Source organism: Neoarius graeffei, chromosome 9, assembly GCF_027579695.1.
Source record: "Neoarius graeffei isolate fNeoGra1 chromosome 9, fNeoGra1.pri, whole genome shotgun sequence".
Classification (NCBI taxonomy): Eukaryota; Metazoa; Chordata; class Actinopteri; order Siluriformes; family Ariidae; genus Neoarius; species Neoarius graeffei.
In genome coordinates this window covers 32,509,510-32,524,036 of record NC_083577.1, presented here as the reverse complement: position 1 = coordinate 32,524,036, position 14,527 = coordinate 32,509,510, and the positions used below count along the sequence as shown (strand labels likewise).

At 41.2% G+C, this 14,527-nt stretch overlaps 1 protein-coding gene across 1 annotated transcript; it reads left to right on the top strand.

Annotated features, from left to right (window-relative positions):
* The first annotated feature begins 5,232 nt into the window (after window positions 1–5,232).
* On the top strand, window positions 5,233–12,823 carry LOC132891190 (E3 ubiquitin-protein ligase TRIM35-like). Its single transcript, XM_060928656.1, has 6 exons — window positions 5,233–5,628; window positions 5,781–5,876; window positions 10,816–11,046; window positions 11,175–11,197; window positions 11,284–11,402; window positions 12,282–12,823. Exons 1-6 carry the CDS (start codon window positions 5,233–5,235, stop codon window positions 12,821–12,823), a joined length of 1,407 nt encoding a protein of 468 aa, XP_060784639.1.
* The last annotated feature ends 1,704 nt before the right edge of the window (window positions 12,824–14,527 follow it).

Below are 14,527 nucleotides of genomic sequence, written 5' to 3'. Positions count from 1 at the left end.
ACAGCTCCCCGCCGACAGCCGGCTGGTCTACGCCAACCTTCGCAGGGCCATCCTCCAACGTGTGGGGCGCACCCCAGAGCAGCAATGCTGCACCAATTCTATCCTTTGAGGCATCTGTTGACACTTTAATCCTCTTTGTCATGTCATACACTGCAAAAACTATTGCCTAGATCTAACTCAATAAAAATAAGGCAACATTTTCCAACCACTTTTTCTAAGTTTAGTCAACTAATGGTATTTTTGAGTAAGGAAAACTTAATAATATGCATTTCAATGTATGCAAAAAGATTAAATTGCATTGACAGAAAAAGCCAAGAAACTGAGTAAAATCAGTGTAAAAAACATCAGCATATTAAACACACAAGACTTAATTAAAATAAGTAACATTTAAATGAAAAAATAATTTTTGTACTCTGTTTTATTAATTTTGACCAATTCACCCTTTCTTTGTTTTGAAAATGGAAACTCATCTCGTTATCTCTAGCTGCTTTATCCTGCTCTACAGGGTCGCAGACAAGCTGGAGCCTATCCCAGCTGACTACAGGCGAAAGGCAGGGTACACCCTGGACAAGTCGCCAGGTCATCACAGGGCTGACACATAGACAACCATTCACACCTACGGTCAATTTAGAGTTACCAGTTAACCTAACCTGCATATCTTTGGACTGTGGGGGAAACCGGAGCACCCAGAGGAAACCCACATGGACAACATGCAAACTCCACACAGAAAGGCCCTCGCCAGCCACGGGGCTCGAACCCGGACCTTCTTGCTGTGAGGCGACAGCGCTAACCACTACACCACCATGCCGCCCGAAAATGGAAACTGTTTAAAATAATTATTTAGCATAATAATAAAAAAAATCAAGACATATCAATTCCAACCTTTATTAAATCATTACCATATCAAAACAGTGGCAATGAGCTGGACAGTATGAATAGTCAACATCCATTTAGTGCATAGAATGCATGACCTCAACTTTTTAACGTGCTGCGTAGAACACCTTCACAGTACAGTTTTCTTTTTTTAACCATATACATATTATTAAAACATTTTCACAAGCCATATCCAAACCGTGTCAATAAGCTGGACAGTATTAACAGTCAAGAACATCAGTATTCAGTGTATAAAAGAATGTATGACCTCAGCATCTCAAGTTTTACTTAGAACATTCACAGTACAGTTTCTTACTAAAACAATTTAACATTAAGATGATCTGTACTTCTGTAACAATTCACAAGCAGAACACCTTCACAGTAGTGCCTTTCAGTGTGGAAATGTTGAAACATTTTAACTTAAACAACTCACAGATCCCTCCTTCTGACCAGCTGGAGCTTCACAGTGGGGCAATTTAGTGTGTATAAAACATAAAAAACTTAACAATTTACACACCAGAAACCATGACCTGCAGCTTTGTATAAAATCTGAACAGGACAAACCATTACAACATTCTGAAGAATTCCACTCAATGTACAATGTATAATGATTTTGAACAGACACAAGAAAATAGCTGTTCATAAGTGCAAGCTGACAGTCATGGCTGACTACCTATAGGCTTGTTCTTCCGTTGCTGCAGGTGGGCAGGTCGTGACGTTTTACGTCTGATATAAACATTTAAACTGATTTTTGTTAAATCAATTTATGTTGAAGTCCAATAAAATTAATTTTATAACATAAAAAAGTAAGTTACGAAAATATGCACACTTTTTACTTATAGATAGCTCAAAAAACTAAAAAAGAAAAATAAATTGATTTATTGGAATAAATATACTTTTAAAAATAAAGTAAAATGGACAATACCACTGAAAGACTTCTTACAGTGTAGAATGTCAACACTGGTGCAGTTGTCAGTGTCTGTCTGAGCTTTTGCCACTCATATTCATGTTTGTCTGTCCATTTGAATTCACTTTCTTTGTGCAGGAGCTCATGAATGCAGGATGTTTTGGCAGACAGGTTGGGAATGAATTTACCTATGAAGTTGACCATCCCCATGATGCATAGCACACCTATTTTGTCTGTGGGTCTTGGCATTTCCTGTATAGCTTTGACCTTTTCCTGGTCAGGCTGGACACCTTGTGCCGAGAGCTTGTCTCCAAGGAAGACGATTTTTTGAACACCAAACTGGCATTTGCTCTTGTTGAGTTTTAGTCCATATTTACGTATCCACTCCAGCACTCTCGTCAGCCTTGCATTGTGCTCTTGGACTGTGAAGCCCCAGATGATGATGTCATCAATGATTCCATACAGCTCCGCTATAATGTTAAAACAATATAGAGGAAAATTATGGAAAATTCTATTGTTCTGTGAAATATCTCTGATGCTGAGATGATGCCAAAAGGCAGTCTGAGGAAGCAATATCTGCTAAAGGGTGTATTAAAGGTGCAATATTTGGTACTGCTCTCATCCAGTTTCAGTGATTTCTTCACGCATAGGTACCTGATAGTGTTCAGGCTTAATGTTCTCATTCAGATCTTTTGGGTCCATACATATTCTCAGGTCACCATTCTTTTTCTTTGCACATACCATAGAGTTAACCCAGTCAGTAAGTTCCTCGACTTTTTTTTCATTACACCTAACATCGTCATCCTGTCCAATTCTTTGTTTAGACGATTTCTCAGAGGTCCCAGAACTCTTCATGCAGCATGCACAACTGGCTGTGCATTTTCTTTAAGCTGGATTTTGTATGTGAAAGGCAGCACACCAAACCCTCTAAAAACATCTGCAAAGTTGTGTATTATAGAGTCAACAGAGTCACTTGGTGTACTCGCTGCTGTGTTGATGCGATATACTCTTTTCACCAGTCCCAAATCCTCACAGGCTTTATCTCCTAGCAGTGAATCAAGTCCCTCAGCAACAACAGAAAAAAGTAGGCAGTGCACTTTTTCCTTTACTGTTACCTTAAGCTTACATGTGTGTGCCATAACACTCAATTCTCTGTCCATTGTAGTCTTTTAGCTGAGTTGTTTTTCCTTGTACTCTTGGTTTATCTTTCATTGCTTTGATGTCAGACATGCTGATCAGGTTTGCTTTTGCACCAGTGTCCAGTTTCATTGTGATTCTAGCCCCATTTATCTGCAGTGGTGCTATCCATTTATCCTCTCCGACAGCATCAATTTCTTTTTCTGGTTCATTTTCCCAGTTAACCACGCCTACAAAAAAATGTCTCACTCAGATCAGTGTCCTCCACTGTGTTCACAGATGTGTTTGTCTTCCCTTCTTTTCTTTTTGAGAAGCACTGCTTAGATAAGTGGTTCTTCCCTTGGCAGTTAGAGCATTGCTTACCAAAGGCTGGATACTGTCTTGGCTTGTGCTGTGAGCCACAGCACTTGCAGCTGAATGTCCATTCATCCGTCCACTGCACAGGTCGGCCGATCGGTGCATGCCTCCTCCCTTGGTTTGAGACAGCGCCGACAGTCACGCCATTACTCATGCTAGCCGTGGCCGCCATTTTACTGAACGCCCTCTCACATGCATTTGTGACAGCTCACTCGCCTGGCAGATCTTGACAGCCCCTTCCAGTGTCAGCTCCATTTCTCTCAGAATCCCGTAGCATGGAGTCTCTTAGCATAGCATAGTTGCATGACTGTGCTTTTAGCTTCAGGTCAGCCAGAAAGTTATCAAAAGGTTCATGCTGTTGCTGCACTCGAGAACGAAAGACATACCTCTCATATGTTGTGCATCAAATTTCTCAAGCACTTTGTCCAATTTCTCCCTGTAATTTTCACTGTAAAATCCGAATGTGTTGTACACTTCTATGGCTTGAGGGCCTGCTATCATTAGTGGTAACGCTACCTTCCTCACATCCAGCTTTATCTCCAGTCCCATGGCTGTGACATATAGCTGGAATTGCTGCTTGAAGGTGCGCCAATTTCTGTTGACAATCCCTGTTAGTTTCAAACTTTCCGGTGGTTTTAAACAATCCATGCCACTTCTCACAATGCACCTCAGTGTTGTTTTACTTCTGGTACCATGTTTTGTTCATTATTTGTGCATGAAAAAACTTGCATATCTTGAACTCATTGAATCATTTATTCCAACTCCTGGCCCGTTAACCACCACATCCTACTTCCTATATCTTCTTTTTCTACTCCCTCTGCACATGAACTTATGGTCACCATGATTTGTGACAAACCACCACTGTCATCTTGTGGTGCAATGTGGAACATCATCAAATCTTCACACCTGCAACTTGAACTTGTTGGAATTGTTAACATTATGAATGTTACTGGATGGGAGAGCCTAACTTAAGCCTCACTCACAACCTGCCATAAGTGTTTTGGACATGCACGGGTCGCAGGGTTTGGTAGCTCGCAGCCATGCCACAGGGTCGCGGTGAACCCGGGGGAAAGTTTGGGGGAGGAATACAGGCAAAGTACTTGTCAAGTACAGGTTGCGCACCTGACTTCCTCGAGGTGTGGGAAAAACTGTGCCATTAGCCCGTGGAAAGCATATGTCTGACGCATGTGATCAGTGCATGTTCAGTGAGTGTGGAGTGTGTGAGACTTGCATTTTATCAGTTTCCTGCACTAGGAGTACGTTCCAAAATGCATTGCGAATCACATTCTTTAAATGTCAACCTCATGCACGGTTATTTACTGTAGAAAGTTACTATGAAATTACATCAGGGTTTATTTATTTGTTTGTTTGTTTGCAGTGAATCCAAAATACAAAACGTGAGTCGACAACCAGAATAACAATATGAATAGAAGGCTTGGTCAGGTCATATTGAATGCAGATTTCAGTATCCTTAGAGGACCACAATGGAAATATGTTTATTGGGGTTTGTTTTGTGTTCTCGTCAATGTACTGTTTTTTATGCATTTTATAAACATGTACTTTTATTGCCAAAGGAATCAAATCAAATCTTATAAGTGTGCGGTGATTGTGCCCTAATCCAGAACAGGTGCATGTAATAAGTCCTTGAGTCCAATAGATTTAAGAATTCTTATGTAAATAATCTTATTTTTAAGTATAAATGGTAAACACAGTATTTTTAGTATTTCTGATTTTTTTTCATGTTTTGTTTATATTTTAATGTTTTTAGCTGTTTGTAACTTAAAATGTGTCTTTATCTTAAGAAATAAAGATTATTATTATTATTATTATTACTATTATTATTATTATTATTGAGACGTGTGCTGCTCAGAGCATAAGCGCAGTGACAGATTCTGATTCTGATTCTGACAGTAAAACTCGGAGCATTCTGGAGAGAAAAACAACAACAACAAAATAAAATGGCTTCTATGTTTTCAGAGGAGGATTTCTCCTGTCCCGTGTGCCGTGAAATCTTCACTGATCCTGTTGTTCTGCACTGCAGTCACAGTGTGTGTAAAGAGTGTTTGCAGCAGTTCTGGGAGATCAACACATTCAGAGAATGCCCTCTTTGTAGGAGGCAGTCACCTGTGTATGATCCTCCCATAAACCTGGCCTTAAAAAATCTGTGTGAGCTTTTCTTACAGGAGAGAAAGCCGAGATCTTCAGGGTCTGAAGCAGTCTGCCGTTTGCATAGTGAGAAACTCAAACTCTTCTGTCTGGATGATCAACAGCCGGTGTGTGTGGTGTGTCAGACTTCAAAAAAACACACCAACCACAAATTGTGCCCCATTGATGAGGCAGTAACAGACTGTAAGGTAAATAAAATGTACATATGAGCTCATGGGTCACATGTGAACAAATGCTGCTATTCATAATTATGACAATTACTTTGTAAATAATTTAGTTTATATGAATTAAATAATATCTAAAAGAAAGAGTCTCCATGCAGTGTGTTAATTTATTTCAGGGGGAGCTCAAAACTGCAATGAAGCACCTACAGGAGAAACTGAAGATCTTTACAGACTGTAAACTGAACTGGAGTCAGACAGCAGAACATATAAAGGTTAGAATCAATAACATGGGTTTGATATTATAATTAATGGCATGTATCATTTCCCTACTCAAAAATTCAAGTTTTGAATGTTTCTGTCCGCAGTCTAAATTTGTTCCTTTAACAATATTTGGGCTCTTGACAAAAAATTGGGCAATTCAATAATGATTTATGTGGTCTACCTGAATAGTGAATAATTTCATTAATGCTATAACACCTTATTTCCATGTTTAGGTTTATATGCAAAAAATTACAGAAAACGTTATAACCATGCTTTGGTATTACAATAACCAGTGTTACCCATAATGGTGAATTTAATAGACTATATCGAGATTAAAACTGATCATATTTAACTGGATTAAAGCCATGATTTCATCATAGAGCAGTCGTCATTTCAAGTGAACTACCACTTGAAAGCCATGGGGATTCCCTGAACCAGCAGGAAAATGTGTGGGTAGGGGTCATGAATGAACTGCACTTTCCCCTCCCTTTACATCCATGGATAAAGTGCCCTTTGGCACCGAACCCTCAAATATTCCTCAGGCACTGGAGATGCGTGTGTTCACTGCTTCAGATGGGTTCAATGCAGAAAGAATTTCCATCCATCCATCCATCCATCCATCCATCCATCCATTATCTGTAGCCGCTTATCCTGTCCTATAGGGTCGCAGGCAAGCTGGAGCCTATCCCAGCTGACTATGGGCGAGAGGTGGAGTACACCCTGGACAAGTTGCCAGGTCATCGCAGGGCTAACACATAGACACAGACAACCATTCATGCTCACATTCACACCTACGGTCAATTTATAGCCACCAATTAGCCTAACCTGCATGCCTTTGGACCGTGGGGGAAACCAGAGCACCTGGAGGAAACCCACGCGGATACGGGGAGAGCATGCAAACTTCACACAGAAAGGCCCTCGCTGGCTGCTGGGCTCAAACCCAGGACCTTCTTGCTGTGAGGCGACAGCACTAACCACTACACCACCGTGCCGCCCAGAAACAATTTCATTGTGCTCTAATGTACATGCGACAAAGGTTTAAAAAAAAAAAAAGAAGCCTATAACAGGGTTCCTATGCAGTATGGAAAAGTATGGAATTTGATTTTCGTAATTTTCAGGTCTGGATAAGTATATAAAAATGAAAATAGAGTATGGAGAAATATTTCTGTTTCCAGACTACTGCCCTACTTTCTTTTCTAAAATATAAAATTAAGGCAAAAATATTCCACCGTTTACAAAATGCAGATGAGTCACGGAATACGAATTCACGAAAAATCATACACACACACACACACACACAAACACACACACACACACACACACAGTGTATGTATATATAAAATATATACACACACACACAATATATATATATATATATATATATATATATATATATATATATATATATATATATATATATATTCCATGTCCCAACAGCCAGCCGCTGTGTCCGGGGATCAGGTCGTCGAGGCCCCTGCCTTCGACTGCCACCCAATCCACACTGCACCAAACCCCTACTGCTACCTCTGTGGGTGGTGAACCCACAGGAGGTCGGGCCCACGTCACCTCTTCGGGCTGAGCCCGGCTGGGCCCCATGGGCAAAGGCCCGGCCACCAAGCGCTCGCATACGAGCCCCAACCCCGGGCCTGGCTCCAGGGTGGGGCCCCGGCTGCGTCCTACCGGGCGACGTCACGGTCCTGGATTTTTTTTCTGTTCATAATTTTTATGGACAGAATTTCTAGGCGCAGCCAGGGGCCGGAAGGAATCCTGTTTGGGAACCACAGGATTTCATCTCTGCTTTTTGCGGATGATGTTGTCCTGTTGGCTTCTTCAAACCAGGACCTTCAGCATGCACTGGGGCGGTTTGCAGTCGAGTGTGAAGCGGCTGGGACGAGAATCAGCACCTCCAAGTCCGAGGCCATGGTTCTCGACCGGAAAAGGGTGGCTTGCCCTCTCCAGGTTGGTGGAGAAGTCCTGCCTCAAGTGGAGGAGTTTAAGTATCTCGGGATCTTGTTCACGAGTGAGGGAAGGATGGAGCGTGAGATCGACAGGCGGATCGGTGCAGCCTCCGCAGTGATGCGGTCGCTTTACCGGTCCGTCGTGGTGAAGAAGGAGCTGAGCCAAAAGGCGAAGCTCTCAATTTACCAGTCGATCTACGTTCCGACTCTCACCTATGGTCATGAGCTTTGGGTAATGACAGAAAGAACAAGATCGCGGATACAAGCGGCTGAAATGAGTTTCCTTCGCAGGGTGGCTGGGCGCTCCCTTAGAGATAGGGTGAGAAGCACAGTCACTCGGGAGGAGCTCGGAGTAGAGCCGCTGCTCCTCCACATCGAGAGGAACCAGCTGAGGTGGCTCGGGCATCTTTTTCGGATGCATCCTGGACGCCTCCCTGGGGAGGTGTTCCAGGCATGTCCCCCCGGGAGGAGGCCCCGGGGAAGACCCAGGACACGCTGGAGGGACTATGTCTCTCGGCTGGCCTGGGAACGCCTCGGTGTTCTTCCCGAGGAGCTGGCCGAGGTGTCTGGGGAAAGGGAAGTTTGGGCTTCCATGCTTAGACTGCTGCCTCCGCGACCCGGTCCTGGATAAGCGGAAGAAGACGAGACGAGACGATATATATATATATATATATATATATATATATATATATATATATATGTGTGTGTGTGTGTGTGTGTGTGTCTATAGAGGATGTGCAGTCATGTGACCCGTTCATGTATACTCTGCCATATTGGACGGCTTCAGGATTGTTTACCTTGCGCGAGCATAATGGATCCAGGGAGTAATCCCCAAGAAAATTCGGAAAATACCCCATCCACATCGCACGATAATTTGTCTAAGTTTGTTCAGCACCTTGAAGGTGACGTGAGGCAGCGTTACGTGGAAAAGTGTTCCAGGTTGGGGATTGCAGATCCGTACAACTTGCCACAATCCTTGTTCAGGGAAATTTGGAGCTGCGGTGCTGGCGATTTGCCCGATCTGGCCTACCACGACATTTACAATTTTCTTGTTAATCGTGAATCGTGTTACACTGGCAAAGCCCTCAAAGCTTACAAGAGCCTGGAAGCTTATAAATATTTTGTTGCGGGATGGGTATCCCAACTATACCTCTGGAAGGTACCGAAGAAGAATGTCTACTTGATAACCTCACGGGTAAGTGGCATTAAGACGTTTATCATAAAGAGACTATGCAGGACGTTTTATCTTAAGAATGTTCGAAATCTAAACTCAGTTCCAGATATGAGAAGAAAACAGTAAATCAGAAAGCTGCACACATTTGCGCAGCCTCCACAAAAACGTGCGCAGCTTTCTGATTTACTGTTTTCTTCTCATACTTCCTATGTTTCATGGACTGTAACGACATTTGCTGATTTAGTAATTTTAATACAGAATTTACTCTGATGAAATTATTCAGACACTCCAACGCCCCCCCCCCCCCCCCCCCCAAAAAAAAAATGGATCTGCACGATTCAGCCGTAAAAAAGGCGGCATCCGCCAAAAGGAGTGCCGTTTGCATCCCTGTTTAAACTCATAGGTTAACCGACTTTAACCGGCTAATGAGGCTCGGTGGTCGGTCAAGATTTTTTTTAGTTTTCGCCATCTCTACTATGGATTGGCCTTTCAAAGGCATATATGAGCCAAAAAGATAAAACATTGTCATAGACTAGGCCAGGGTAGTAGGGCTAGGCATAGCCATTTTAAATGTTAGAGATCAAGCGGACTGACGGCCACAAACACTGTTCTGTCTAGTTTCTAAGTATGCAGTTATCATTTAATCCAAAAATCAACTTAACAGATGTACTAGGAGTATTGAATTAGAAGATTACACCTACCTGATATGAAGTGTTCACTACAAATTCGGCTGGTAGAACTGGGGTACCAGTTTTCTCTTCGCACAGTGGACACCCATTTTGCGCGTCTCTCCTCGTCTGCAGGGATTCTATAAAATGACAGGCCCTCCTTTTGGCCCTGTCTATTGGTACAACCAAATGCTGAATAAGATATAACCATTCTCGAAAGATCTACTCCCACACACTTGATAATTAGAACGGGTTTGTCTAAGTTCTATGCGCGGCCTTGCCGTCCAAGATGGCAGATAAACAAATATCATGTGACCTCGTGACGTCACGTGCACGCTCTCTATACACACACACACACACACACACACACACACACACACACACACGAGGGTAAGTCAAAAAGTTCTTAGATGTTATAATATCAAAAGGAATTCAAAAGAATTCAAAAAAGAATACAAAGAAGGAATTCTCTGATGGAAACATTGCTTGCAGAAGTGTTTAGACTTAAATGGAGGATATGTAGAGAAATAGCTATTATTTTCATAAATAAAGATTTTTTTTTCATTTGTCTTAGAACTTTTTGACTTACCCTTGTGTGTGTGTATATATATGCATATATATATACTGTATATATAATAAAAAATAGGCTGCTGATCTTTTATTCATGGATATGTCATGTTTTCTGTGAAATATCAACAGTAAATTAATAAACATATAAATGCAGTAAAGATATTTTAATTATGAACTTTGGCAGTCCAAACATTTAATTGTTTTAGACTATGTCACACCAGGGGGGTCACACCAGATACTGAAAGCAAAGGTTCACATACTTTCGCCACTCACAGATATGTAATATTGGATCATTTTCCTCAATAAATAAATGACCAAGTATAATATTTTTGTCTCATTTGTTTAACTGGATTCTCTTTATCTACTTTTAGGACTTGTGTGAAAATCTGATGATGTCTTAGGTCATATTTATGCAGAAATATCGAAAATTCTAAAGGGTTCACAAACTTTCAAGCACCACTGTAATTAGGATAGGGACAGGTTAATTTTAACACCTTGCGCTGTTTGATGCACCCAAATAATTATATTTGGCATCATTGCATAATCAGTTATGTTTCATTTGATTCTCTTTTCACTGCAGCTTCAGGCCCAGCACACAAAGCTTCAGATCAAAGAGGAGTTTGAGAAGCTTCACCAGTTTCTACGAGATGAAGAGGCAGTCAGGATCACTGCACTGTGCAAAGAAGAGGAGCAGAAAAGTCAGATGATGAAAAAGAAGCTTGAGAAGCTGAGCAAAGACATATCATATCTTTCAGACACAATCAGAGCCATAGAAGAGGAGATGATAGCTGAAGACGTCTCATTCTTAAAAGTGAGGATAATTTAGTCAGTATTTATACTGTGAGAAAGTAAAACTTCTTTCCATCATCAGAAATGTTACATTTCACTCAGGTAAAAATGTAAATCATATCCACTGATATTTGCTTTGTTGTTTTACAGAACTACAAGGCCACAGTGAAAAGGTGAGTGATGTGCTTCCTGTCTCTCTCATTCTCTGTGTTTCTGAATCCAAACCCACAGCAACACTGACTCCTGAATGTTTTTGCAGAGCCCAGAGCACACTGCAGCATCCAGAGGAGCTTTCAGGAGCACTGATCCATGTGGCAAAACATCTGGCCAACCTGAAGTTCAGAGTCTGGGAGAAGATGCAGTACACTGTCCAATACAGTAAGACTCTTAAATGTGTGTGTGTGTGTGTGTGTTGAACATGAATAGTTTTTTTTCCTTTCTGTTTTTCTGCCTTTGTTAGTAGCCCTAATGTGGTCATTATAATGACATGGTTCATTTGTATTTTGGTCTGGTATTAAAGTTAAAAAGTTAAAGTCCTTCCCGCGCCATGTGGCGCATCAGGCCGATCTCCGTTTCCGCAGCCCTTGGCCTCTCACCTATTACATAGCTAGGGTTACAGTGGGGGGCTAGTCCTCTGGTAACCACGAGAGTTTAATTCCCCACTCACATCTGTATTGCAGCATGCCTTGCCAGATGGTAGTAGGTACCATTTTTATGATGGTCTTTGGTATGACCCGACCGTGACTAGAACTCACGATCTCCCGATCGAGAGGCGGACGCACTACCACTAGGCCACTAGCCGGTGGTCTGGTATTAATAATAATAGTAATAGTAATAATATGCGTTCATCTTTCATGTTGAACTCATGTAATGTAGGGGAAGTTTTATTTGGAAACACTTCTATTTCCATCAGACTGTTCAGCGTTTGAAGTGAGAGCAGAGGGACTGAGTGGAAAAAATGGAGCGTTTCAGCAACTTACAAAAGTTTTGAGAAATGTTTATTATAAAGATTGTTTCCATTTTTTCTTTAAATACAGAGAAAGGAGACAAGACATGTTATTAAGATATTCATGTCTATTAATAACTTTGTTATTACAGTTATCATTTCTTTGGTTTAGGCAAATGTTATCTAGTTCCATGCTAATGTAATGATTAGATTAGGTTAGCTCAATTAAAACAAAATGTAAAAAGGTGTGTGTGTGTGTGTGTGTGTGTGTGTGTGTGTGTGTGTGTGTGTGTGTGTGTGTGTGTTTTCAGCACCTGTAACTTTGGACCCCAACACTGTTCATCCTAAACTAACTGTATCTGATGATCTGACCAGTGTGTGTCGAAGTGGTGAGAAACAGAAACTTCCTCATCATCCAGATAGATTTGATGAATATTGGTGTGTCCTGGGATCCGAGGGCTTTAACTCAGGGACACAGTGCTGGGATGTTGAAGTTGGAGACTGTACATGGTGGAGTGTGGGTGTGATGACAGAATCTGCTCAGAGGAAAGGGGTGATAATCTCCAGAAGTGGGATCTGGTGTGTGTGGTATTATAATGGTGAATATAGAGCATGTTCTACACCACATCCAATCACTCTCCTCTCAGTAGCACAGAAACTCCAGAGGATCAGAGTGAAGCTGGACTGGGACAAAGGAAAGCTGTCATTCTCCGACCCTCTCACTAACAAACACTTACACACTTTCAAACACAAATTTACTGACAAATTACTGCCATTCCTATATGTTGGTTGCAAAAAATCTCCTCTAAAGATCCTCCCACTTCAGTGCTCTGTAAAAGTGAATCAGAATTAGAGCTCATGTTGTTTTACTCCAGTTCATTTATGAAATATTACAGAATAAAAGATTATTGTTCTCAGTGTAAGTCGATTTTTTTCCCTTTTGGAAGACCTGAAGGACAAGTTGTGATTTTTATTTTAAGTGATGCAACTCAAAATATTTACAGAATAAAGATAACATCTCAAAATATACAGTGGTGCTTGAAAGTTTGTGAACCCTTTAGAATTTTATATATTTCTGCATAAATATGATCTAAAACATCATCAGATTTTCACACAAGTCCTAAAAGTACAGTGGGGCAAAAAAGTATTTAGTCAGCCACCAATTGTGCAAGTTCTCCCACTTAAAAAGATGAGAGAGGCCTGCAATTTTCATCATAGGTACACTTCAACTATGAGAGACAGAATGGGGGGAAAGAATCCAGGAAATCACATTGTAGGATTTTTAATGAATTAATTGTTAAATTTCTCAGTAAAATAAGTATTTGGCCACCTACAAACAAGCAAGATTTCTGGCTCTCACAGACCTGTAACTTCTTCTTTAAGCGGCTCCTCTGTCCTCCACTCATTACCTGTATTATGGCACCTGTTTGAACTCGTTATCAGTATAAAAGACACCTGTCCACAACCTCAAACAGTCACACTCCAAACTCCACTATGGCGAAGACCAAAGAGCTGTCAAAGGACACCAGAAACAAAATTGTAGACCTGCACCAGGCTTTTTTGCCCCACTGTAGATAAAGAGAACCCAGTTAAACAAATGAGACAAAAATATTATACTTGGTCATTTATTTATTGAGGAAAATGATCCAATATTACATATCTGTGAGTGGCAAAAGTATGTGAACCTATAGGATTAGCAGTTAATTTGAAAGTGAAATTCGAGTCTGGTGTTTTCAATCAATGGGATGACAATCAGGTGTGAGTGGGCACCCTGTTTTATTTAAAGAACAGGGATCTATCAAAGTCTGATCTTCACAACACATGTTTGTGAAAGTCTATCATGGCATGAACAAAGGAGATGTCTGAGGACTTCAGAAAAAGTGTTGTTGATGCTCATCAGGCTGGAAAAGATTACAAAACCATCTCTAAAGAGTTTGGACTCCATCAATCCACAGTCAGACAGATTGTGTACAAATGGAGGAAATTCAAGACCATTATTGCCCTCCCCAGGAGTGGTCGACCAACAAAGATCACTCCAAGAGCAAGGCGTGTAATAGTCCGTGAGGTCACAAAGGACCCCAGGGTAACTTCTAAGCAATTGAAGGCTTCTCTCACATTGGCTAATGTTCATGAGTCCACCATCAGGAGAACACTGAACAACAATGGTGTGCATGGCAGGGTTGCAAGGAGAAAGCCACTGCTCTCCAAAAAGAACATTGCTGCTCATCTGCAGTTTGCTAAAGATTACGTGGACAAGCCAGAAGGCTATTGGAAAAATGTTTTGTGGATGGATGAGACCAAAATAGAACTTTTTGGTTTAAATGAGATGTGTTATATTTGGAGAAAGGTAAACCCTGCTTTCCAGCATAAGAACCTTATACCATCTGTGAAATACGGTGGTGGTAGTATCATGGTTTGGGCCTGTTTTGTTGCATCTGGGCCAGGATGGCTTGCCATCATTGATGGAATAATGAATTCTGAATTATACCAGAGAATTCCAAAGGAAAATATCAGAACATCTGTCCATGAACTGAATCTCAAGAGAAGGTGGGTCATG

Coding starts and splice junctions, on each gene's coding strand:
- LOC132891190 (XM_060928656.1), top strand. CDS start 5,233: ATGGCTTCTATGTTTTCAGAGGAGGATTTCTCCTGTCCCGTGTGCCGT. Junction 5,629..5,780: donor AGGCAGTAACAGACTGTAAG/GTAAATAAAATG, acceptor AATTTATTTCAG/GGGGAGCTCAAAACTGCAAT. Junction 11,198..11,283: donor TACAAGGCCACAGTGAAAAG/GTGAGTGATGTG, acceptor ATGTTTTTGCAG/AGCCCAGAGCACACTGCAGC.